An 11,236-nucleotide genomic window follows, 5' to 3' on the forward strand; every position below is an offset into this window, starting at 1 on the left:
TAGCTCATGAACTGACCTGCTAATAAGAAATCTTCTGCCCTAGTAATTAAGTTCTCTACCCCCCAGGCCGCTAACAAAGCTATTAATAAGGGAACTATCTGGGATTCTGCTATTTTAACTATAGTCTTATATAACTAGTCTGCTTGTATCTGCTAGTATTTTAACTATTAGTAATATGGCTATATAGGAAATATCTATTCTAATAAAACTATTTGTGGCCTCTGTGCAGGCAGCTATAAGACCTATAACTACCTGCTGCAGCAGGCTGCTGCTGGCTAGGAGCTATAAAAGTACACTAACTACAGGGATATATACACTACCTAGTTAAAAGGGTGTAAGAAGTATACAGAGGAGGTAGATAAGGTGTAGGTAGTATCTTACTACTACTAGTAATACTACTACATCCCTCCCTACCTATAAGACTTCTAAAGAGACTCTAAGAGTAGTAGCTTAGACTCTACTACTATACTAAGTACCTCTGTCCTAATATCTACCCTAGATACCCTGGCGGAGGGCTCCCTAATGTATATAGAGGGACCTGAGGGAATAGAGGGGTCTAAGGGTACTAAGGGCTCTTCTAGAGGATCTACCATAGTAAAAAAGGCTGCTAGACCATCTAAGGGGTCTAAGAAGGTAAGATCAGAGCTATCTTATAAGTAGCTACCCTGTGGTTAGGTACCTACCTTAACATCATCCCTAATATTACTTTTAGACTAGAATATTAATAATATCTTATTTACCCCCTTAGCACCATCCCCTAAAGCCTTATCCTCATCCCAGAGGAAGGCCTTAACTAATTAGACTAATTAAACTAGCTCTACTACTGCCTCCTACTACTCTACCTAAATCATTAACTATCTGAATAATATTAACCCTCTGAACCTAACTAGTGAAGATAATAATTACCCTCTGAAGTAACCATAAAATTAGTAGACTGCCACCATACACAGGTCCTACCTTAGTATATACTAGGATAATAATACTACTACTAATAATAAGAATAGCTATACTAAGCTCCCTAATACCCCTAAGAGTGACTAGCAGCCTAGCTTAGTCTTATAAGATAGGGATACTAATACTAACACTAACTCCAGCACCTAGGCTGTAAAGAAGAAATAGAAGTAGGGGGTGGATACCCCTATATTGTTTGAGAAGGCTATATAACTAGAGAAAGACCCCTAGGTTAACTTCTCTGTGGAGATGCCCCAGTTCACTAGCAGCTATTAAAAGAATATATAGAATACCCTATACTGCGCTTTCTATAGATAGAATATTCTAAATACTATAATATAATATACACCACTCTAAGAATGTGGTAATAGCTTAGTTTTTACATAATCTAGAGGTCCTAAAGGCTGATATTATTACTATCTAAGAGCCATAGGATAATCTATTCTAAGATACCACCTACTACCCTACTAAGATAATTCACTAGTTACTTTATCCTGAGGAAGTAGAAACTAGTAGTTATACCTAGATCTACCTCTATATCTCCTGCAAGATAGACCCTAATAAGTAGAAGTATATAGCCTATTTATAAGACTGCTAGGAACTTAAGCTATACCATAATATAGGGATACTCTGACTATATAATATATATAACCCGCGCCTAGATACTAATGCCTAAACTAGTGCCTAAACTAATACCCTTAACCTCCTAGAGTAGGTCCTGGACTAATAGGACAGTGGCTACCTGCTCCTAGGAGATTTCAACCTCCATCACCTAGCCTAGGGGGGTGATTATATCTACTATACAAACCCTAGATCTAACAGGCTCCTAGAACTAACTAATACCTAGCTCCTAGACCTCTGGATAGAGCTAGGTGTTATTACTAGAGATAAGTAAGGCTACTAATTAACTATTAACCTAATATTCAGATCTATAGATCTAATAGCCTATCTTATAGCCTGTGAGGTAGCCCCTAACATCTATACTAACTCTAACTACCTGCTAATTTACCTACTTCTTAATATCTTAATACTACTACTACAGGCCCCAAAGCACTATAATTAGAAGGCTTTAGATATAAAGAAGCTCTGTGAATTTATCACTATAAATATTAATCCCTATAGATAGCGCAGAGACCTTGAAACCACTAGTTAGATTAAGGATGCCACTAACTACCTTTTTAAAATTATTTAGTAAGCTATTGCCTAATCTACACCATGGGCATGCCCTTCTAAATAGGCTAACCCTAACTAGATGCCTAAATGCACTGAAATAGTTAAATAAACCTACCTCTACTAGTGAATATATACTAATATATATACTAATGATGACTAGATCACCTATATAAAAGCCTGTAACTATAAGGGGAAGGTCATCTCCTAATCCCTACAGTAGGGCCACCATAGATGCATCTAGTAGATAGTTAACTAGGGCCCCTGTGGTATATGGTGTATTGCTAAATAGGCCTACAACTATAGAGGCTAGGCAGGAGTCATCCCTATACTCTGCCTAGGAGACTAAATAGCAGAAATAGTAGAATAGAAAGTTAACCTACTCTAAGAGGCCTTCTTCCTGCTACCCCTGGCTGCTGATCTCTCTAATATAGAGAACTATATATATAACCCTACACAAGATATTCCCTTCCCAGAGATTAATAAACATAAGATTACTAATACTATTAGATAAGTGCCTCCTGATAAAGCACCTAGGCCTAATACCATCCCTAATAAGGTCTAATATACCTTAACTACTATCCCAGCCTTTATCCAGGTGCTTAAGACCCTTTTTAATACCTGTATCTATATTAGATATAACCTATAATACTTCTAGATATTAATAATAGTTATCCTTTGCAAAGCTGCCCCCTGAGACTTCTGCCTTCTAAAGTTATATCACCCTATTACCCTGCTTAATACCCTAGGTAAGGTTCTAAAGTTAATAATCATAACCTACATCTCCTAGGCACTAGAGGAATATAGCTTACTCCTAACAGGCCACCTTAGCAGCTAGAAAGGCATCTCTGTCAACCATACTATCTAACTAATTATTAACATAATCTACTGCACGTAGGGATATGGCTAGAAAGTTAGTATACTACTACTAGATATCTCTAGTACCTTTAATAATATCTCTATCCAGCATCTACTATATAACACCTAAACTATACAGCTAGGCAGGATCACTAACTAGCTATAATCCTTCCTATTAAACTACTATACCTACCTGTAGCTACTAGGGTTCCTAAGTAAATAGTTTATAACCCTAACAGGGATCCTGCAGGGCAGTCCCCTTTTACTAATCCTCTTCTTAATCTTTAACACCCTATTAATCTAAACACTGTTTAATCAGGTCAGCAGTGTAAAGATAATATCTATTAGCTAGATAGATGACTCCTGCATGCTTGCTATTAGCCAGACCTATATATAGAATGTTATAGTCCTAGAGAAGTGCCTAGAGAAGGCAGATTACTAGGCTGGTAGGTATGCTGCTAGATTTACCCCTAATAAATTTAAACTAATCTATTTTACTAATCTAAAGGAACCTAATACCCCTTATTAACTAACCCTAAGGGGCCCTATCAACATCTAGGAACTAGGTAAATATAAAGGCTATAATTAAATACCTATCTGCTATGGGGAAACCACTATTTAACCTACTAAATCAGCCAGATACCTTGGTATCTAGCTTAATAAAACCCTTTCCTTTAATACCCACTGCACTAAGGTAATTAACCGCGTAAATAGCAGCCTGGAGGCGCTATAAAGTATTACTAGATTAACCTAGGGTGCTTTACTAGAGGCTATGCATGTAATCTATTATAGTATAGTCATCCTATAGCTACTATATAGAGTTATAGTATAGTTTAGCCCTGCTAGCAGGCTGATCCTAGCAGGGGAATAGATTAAGATTATTAATAAATTTACTAAGATCTAGAAGCATGCTACTATACTAATTAATAGTGCCTTCTAGGGAACCACTGTAGCTATACTTAATATAGAATTACATCTATTACTAATCTGCCTGCAGATGCAACAAATTATTAAGGAAACTGCTATTTAAATCTAAATAGGGCCATATTTTACATGCCTGTAAGGACTTACAGGGAAGCTATAACTAACTAGAGAGATATAGCAGAGTAGCCTTACTCTGCTAGAGGTACTTAGGAAGAGGGGCAGCCTGATAGCCCCTACCCTAAGATACCCTAAAGAATAGGAAATATAGAAAGTATATATACTCCCCCTATAGGAGCCACCCCTCCATTATATAATCACAGACTATAAAGCTGCACTAATAACCTATAATAAGATATGTAAAGAGGTTAATGACTAGTACTTAGTTATCTACACTAATAGCAGTGGCTACTAGGGCTACATAGGTGCCTTAGCTATCTACCCCTATAACTAACAGATCTGCTAGAACCATCTAGGAATAGAGATAGACTCAACTATCTATGCTGCTGAACTAGATAGAATCTATATAGTACTATATACTGCTGCTACTAGAGTATTAAGGCTGCACTTACTTATCATCTTTACTAATAGCTAGGCTGCTATCTAGGTAGTGTAGAACCTGCGCTACCCCTCTAGCCAATATATTTTAGATAATATATATAAGGAAGTAAGGGCCCTTAGGGCACACAGGCTACTTCTAGATAATATAAAGATACACTAGATCCCTGCCTATGTGGGTGTGGCAGGAAATAAGGCTATAGATAAGGTAGCAAAGGAGGCTGCTGCATAAGGGGAAGTTAAAATAAGCTTAATAGGGCTGGAATAACTAATTATCTGGCTTACTATAGTAGCTAAGCAGGCTATTTATTAATAAATCTAGCAACACTGGAAGAAACAGTGGGAGATAGAGAAAGGGGCTAAGCTAATATAGTAGCTGGCTAAGGCCCCTTATAAGAAGAATCTAGGCTTATATAAAGGTCTGCTAAAGCTGCACACATTAATCATTATCTAGATGTAGACTATGTGGATTGGTCTATAATACTTCCTTTTTAAGATCAACGCCTGTGACTTAGACTAGTATAGCTGCAGAGAGGGGTCCTAGACCCCTAAGCATGTTCTCCTGTAATGCTCATTATATATAGACACCTGCAGGAAGATGATTGCTAAGCTATATAATGTAGAGGGCATCTAGGGGAAACTATTAGACTATAATATACTTATATCTAACCCACAGGCGATCCGCTACATTGCTGAATTCATGCATTAAATAGGCCTGCTCAGCTAGTTCTGCTATATAGAACTAGGGGAGCTGTTAGAGCAGGACTAGGAATATAGAAGCCTCCTGCAAGGCTCTGGAATAGATATAGAAGATAATGATTAGATAGACTAAATAGCTGCCTAGAGGGGTCCTCCTAGGTGTGGGAATGCAGGAAAAGGAATAACTATATAGAATAAGGTAGGATAGGTATTTAATACCCTAAGATGGCGTAGGGTAGGCATACAGCCCGCTGGCAGGCTGCTTTAGTTATATACTCTGCTTTTAATATAGCTACACGCTAATTTCTTATATCTTCTCTGCATTTATGGGTTTTATGGATAGGCATTCAGATACTAGATTCCTACTTCATTAGTGAAGCGCCTGCATAGCTAATCACCTCAATAGATAGGCTACATCAGGTTAATAGAATCTTGATTGATTGATTGATTGATTGATTGATGGACAACCTCAGCAACTATACTTTCCATTACAGAGTACTTTCCATTGGACATTAAAGGATGGTTAGGGGGTTGGGTAGATATGGGTTAGAAATAAGGAATCTCTTTTTAAGGTGACGAAGGGGAATTTTTGATACTATTATGTAGTAGTTAAGGAGCTCATTAAGGTGTTAAATTCTATGGAGATTAAGATCTTATCAATCTTTCTCTTGGTGATAATCGAAGATCTTGCTGAACAGCATGCCGCTAGATAACAATCATCTATGAAGTGGCAATTTAGTAAGAGGACGTTGTGGAAGGGAACGCCATCCAGCTCCCCGTGGCGCTCCACACGCCATATCACGACTTTCCAAGTCGGAGTTGAGCACTGCCGTTATCGGCGTCGTGGGGTTGGTCTGAAGAAATAGCAGACCGTAGAGAAATTTGCAAAAACGGGATTTAGCCGTTATCGACATCAGAGGCCAACTTCGCTATATATTTCCTGGTAACTCTACCATATCGATCCATAGTGTACGTACAACCAGAAGGCCATCTACACACGAATCCACCTCCCCATCCACTTCTCATTAACCTTCTTCGCCTCATCCACAAGCCCCAACTCCAACAACAACTGCACAGTCCCCCTAGCAGCCGACTGCAACGACGAGCTCACCCAAGCATGCGTCGGTGCCGTATGCTCGCCAATAAAGATCGTATTGTGCTCGGTGACATGATATGCCGGGATATACAGCTTATGCTGCTCGACGTCTGGGCGACACCACGCCGTCGCCGTGTGCTCGTCTTGCAACCAGCACAGCCGCTCATAGTCGCCTGTGTAGAGCTCACGCGCTTGCTCGCCATGGATTGAGACGATTGAGTCGAGGACAGTCTGCACGTGTTCTTCGTCTGAAAAGCTCACGAACCGGTCACTCCAGTCGCCGCCGCGGTAGTGCATTATGAGCCCCGGGCGCGACTCGTTGTGGCCATACACCGGGTAGTACAGGGCTCCGACGGGCTTGCTAGGTGGTTTCGAGTACCCTCCAAAGATAGGTCGGGGCCCCCTTTCCCAGAAGCGTTCCCGGAAGAGGAGAGCGACTTTGCAGGCAGATTTGAAGCGGAGGCCGGCTTCGCTGATTGCGCGGGAGAGGACGGAGGAGAAGCTAGGAAGGTCCATGAAGCGCGTCATTGTGAACGGGACCGCCATGATGGTGTAGTCGTAGTCTTCAAACTCGTAGGTGCGGTTGGTGATATTGGGATACCAGGAGAGGCGGGTGCGGGTTGTCCCGTTGGGGCCGGGGACGGGTTCTAATTTTCGGATCTTGCGGTTGAGAGTAAGGCGATTGCCAAGGTGGGGGAGAAAGGCATCAGAGAGGCGATTGAAGCCGCCGTCGATGCAGAGCCAGGTTGTTTCGCCGAGGGCGCTGCTGCTGCCGTCAAGACCGAGGTTGGAGTTGTGGTGGAGCTCGTCCCAGAAGATGTCGTAGTCAGAGCTTGTCCAGATCTCGTCGGTGACGTTCAGGCTGGCTTTGAAGACGTGGCGCATCATGGCTTGCTCGCTCCATTCGTCTAACCCTTCCTCCATGACGAGTTTGTGCGCGCGCCAGACGTCTCGTTGGAGTGATTTGAGGGTGCTCTCGTTCTTCAGAATACGGTCCATTCTGTTCTTCGTGCTGGGGTACTCAGCACTGGACATATCAGGCGCTTCCTTTAGGCTTGGATCCGCCTCGATCTCAGCACGAGTGGGAATGCGACCATCAGGATGTCGACGAGTCCCCTGCGCAATAAGCTCATTCGGGTGATGCTGGATCCACGGAATAAAGTCGATCTTCCACTGAGGGTCATTGCTATTCATCTCGTTTAGGATACCCGCGAGCTGGAACGTCATCTCGTGATCCGTATACCGCAGAGTCTCATTACTGTCCTTGTACGTGACAGAATAGGGCAACCGCATCGGCCCCATCTCCGCCCACTCTTGCGTCCCAGCAACATACCGCGTTCGGAACCGCCCTCCGACGCGATCGCTGGCTTCGATGATTTCCCAGTTGTGGACGCCAACGCTGTCGAGCATTAGGCCTGTGGCAAGGCCGGAGATACCAGCGCCCACGATGGCGATCTTGCTGTCCTTGGACGAGTGGCCGGAAGCGACGCCACCGTGCGTTTCAGTCTTCTGTTTGATGGAGGCAACTCCGTCGAACCAGGCCCCGAGTGCGTCGAAGTCTTTGAGGAGGGGAATGTTTGTACTGGCGACAGATCTTCTCTTCGCCATTCGACCCAGTCGGACGGGCTCACTCTTCCCCAGGAGTCTTGGTTCTGACCTATCTGACTGGATGCCATGGACGTAGATGCAGTTGTCCGTTGGGGTATCGTCAGAGACTGCCCAGGCCAGTCGCTGAGGGGGATGGCCTTCGCCAGTAAAGCGACAAATGATCTGTTTCGAAGACATATCAGGCCTCAGACAGGACGCGTAAACAGCCTCGATGATACCAGGGTAAGCTTCTCGCCAATCGAGGTAGACATTAGCCAGCCCACCAGGCTGAACAACATCGGACGTTGAAACTCGAACGATGTTCGTACCCTGAGGCCTGGTAAGCACGCAGTTTACTGGGGCCAACAGCAATGCCGCACTCGCAACTGCCTTGACTGCCATGTTTCGCTTTGAGTCTACCGGTCACAAAAGCAAGCGAGGGTCCGACCGGGTTTTATTCTTTCTGTCGACAATCTATAGGAGCACAAGCTTCCAAATCCCTGCCGCGCGTGGGGACCTTTCGAGCCTGCAGGAAAAGTCTCGCGACGATCGGAATGACTTTACCTCTGCAAACATCCAACAAGGTAGCTGATCTGCAAATGCAGCTGCCATGGTCCTCATGGTCACTTTCTTGCAGAAAGACGAACAATGTTGGAACCCACTCAAGCTCTGCCAGGGTTCTCAATTGAGGGCAATCGGCATGATAGGTACAAGGCCAAACTAATAAGTAAAGGCAACACATAACATTCGGGGCAAACGTATGTACTTACTCTGGTCGTGAATAGGATATGAGTTGATCCATGGTATTTTTGATCCAACCCATGCGAATTATAGATAGATCCATGACCTATTCAACCCACCCTCCTATCCAGGCGGGTTAAACCCGTAGATAATAGATGTCATGCCGGTCATGTGACCGCAACTGGCTTAGTCAGCTAATCGCTGAGTTGCGGAATACTCCGTACTCAGCAACTGTCGGATTATCGGATATATCTACAGCTTTCACGTGATCAAGTAGGTCTAAACCCTCTTCACTATTGGCGTTGGCTGCGTACTGCTATTTCGCTTGATGCAACCTGATGAATTGCTCATATTCTCGATGCTTCAATAATGGATTGCTAGATACAGAATGCAGATGAGAAGGAGGGTCATAGGTCATAGGTCATAATAACATTAGACAGAGGCAGTCGCGATGAGTAAGCATGTCTGCACTGTTTGTTCTACCGTCCACAGGACCACAAGTTCACAACAGTACTTTCATAGCCCTAAAAGTAGCCTCTGTTCAGATTACTACCTATTTTTCTAGTATTCTAGCCACATTACTAGGATTTCGATATATTATATTTCATAAAATAATACCTTATTATATGAATTCTACATTGCGTATTATATAAGCTTAAAAAGTCTTATATCTGGGAGTAAGGGTGCCCCTAGAGTTGCATAACCGAACCGCTAAAATCGAATCCGACCCTCACCGAACTCGCAGCAGTGAGGGTTCGGTTCCTAGCCTAGGGAATCACTTCAGTTTCGGTTTAGGTAGGGTGAAACTGATTCGAGTTCAGTTAAAACCGTCGGTTTTGATTTTTGAGGTTTTATCGGATTTGACTAACCAACCCTCACCAAACTCGCAGCGGTGTGGGTTCGGGGGTAAGCCTAGGAAACCACTTCAGGTTCGGTTAGGCTACCCCAGACCTGAACCAGGTTAGGTAAAAACCACAGTTTTCAGTTTTTACAGTTTTTCAAGTTAGGTTTAACCAACCCGCACCGTTTTACCTAGAAATCATTGAAATCTAAATATTCCTAAATGATATTAATATCACTAGATAGTCTAAATCAAGGGCTATATAGTGATATAAATATCATTTAAAAATACCTAGGGGTTACTGAGATATAAGGGAATAATCATTTCTATCATAGGTTAGTATAAAAGTAGTATAGAGATATATATATAAGGGCACTAAGGTCCGACAACCACCATCCTTTTAAATAATTTTTAACCACCACCCATTCACCCCTATAGATATCAAATTGATATCTCTAATATATATTAGAATGACTATAATTACTATATATTTCATATAAAAATAATAATTTTATATAAGCATGGCCCTAGAGAGGTCCCTAAAGGGGGCCCCTAGGGGGAATGGTAAGGGTCAAAACAGTTAAAAATAATGGTTTGTCCAACTCAAAACCAAACCAAATCTAACCATGGTTAGTTAGTATAGGCCTAGCTATGCCTAGCTAGGCCTAGCTGTGGTTTTTTACAGTGAAACTACAACCAACCCAGATCAGGTTCGATTTAGATTCAATTTCTAAAATTTTGACTCAAAATCACAGCGGTTCGGTTCTAACTAAGGTTGGACTCGCCCGAACTCGCACCAAATGCAACTCTAATCAACCTTCGACAATCACTATGATCTAAGGATGATTTTAACCACCACCCATTCAGCCCTATAGATATCGAATCGATATTTTAGATATAGATTATTATGATGATAAATACTATATATTTCATATAAAAATATTAAACTTCTATAAGTATAGTAATAGTATGGTAGATAGTATGGCAGTTAATGATCATTTGAAATTTCAGAACAGCAAAAATTCACTGAATGATAGCAGTTTAACTCGCCTAAAATCAAACTGAATTTAACTATGGTTAGTTAGTAGGGGCCTAGCTAGGCCTAGTGGCGGATTTTACAGTGAAACTCAAACCAAATCAGAACAGATCAGGTTTGGTTCTGATTTCTAAGATTTGGACTCAAAATCGCAGCGGTTCAGTTCCAACTGGTTTTGAACTCGCCCGAACTCAGACTGAATGCAACACCGTGCCCCCTAAGCTTAGGATGAAAAGTAGCGCAGAGATTATATCTTACCACTACAATCCTAATTACTATTATCTATGATCTAAAATCTACTACAACTCTATCTTTTCTTACAAAATCTAATATTTTACTTTGCATAGAATGTGCAGATTGATTTTGCAATTAGGTGCCCATCTATACACTAGTAACACTACTACCAGTCTGAAGTCTGATGGCATTTATTATATTGACATTTCTAATGCCCGTCCGTTGGAGCCTGGTGAGATCCACATATCCATTATCACTTATCATATGCAGGGACTTTGTGTGTACCGCAATGTCAAGATTAACGAGCTTGTCACTGGCTTAGTGCGGAGACCAGCCAGAGAGTTACTCCACAGTACGTGTAAATATACCAAAGAAGAATTCTATCTTCAACACTGACTATCATCAAAAGCAAGGGCTGTTCATTCATTTAGTCATCTGTCTACTTCATCATGACGCCTCATATAATGTCCAGTATGTGATCAGTAGCCTTATCACAATGATTGCGTAGAAAACATGTCTTCAGTATAAGGAAATTTGCGGACTG

The 11,236-nt window shown here is 41.9% G+C and overlaps 1 protein-coding gene across 1 annotated transcript; it reads right to left on the reverse strand.

The window, feature by feature from the left end:
- Nucleotides 1–6,148: 6,148 nt before the first annotated feature.
- ALT_3260 (flavin monoamine oxidase family protein) lies at nucleotides 6,149–8,242 on the reverse strand (the record flags this gene model as incomplete). Its single annotated transcript, XM_033562650.2, has 1 exon — nucleotides 6,149–8,242. The coding sequence occupies one exon, from the start codon at nucleotides 8,240–8,242 to the stop codon at nucleotides 6,149–6,151; it is 2,094 nt and encodes a 697-aa protein (XP_033418541.2).
- Between the last annotated feature and the right edge of the window lie 2,994 nt (nucleotides 8,243–11,236).

The sequence above is a fragment of the Aspergillus lentulus genome, assembly GCF_001445615.1.
Source record: "Aspergillus lentulus DNA, contig: Alt05, strain: IFM 54703, whole genome shotgun sequence".
Classification (NCBI taxonomy): Eukaryota; Fungi; Ascomycota; class Eurotiomycetes; order Eurotiales; family Aspergillaceae; genus Aspergillus; species Aspergillus lentulus.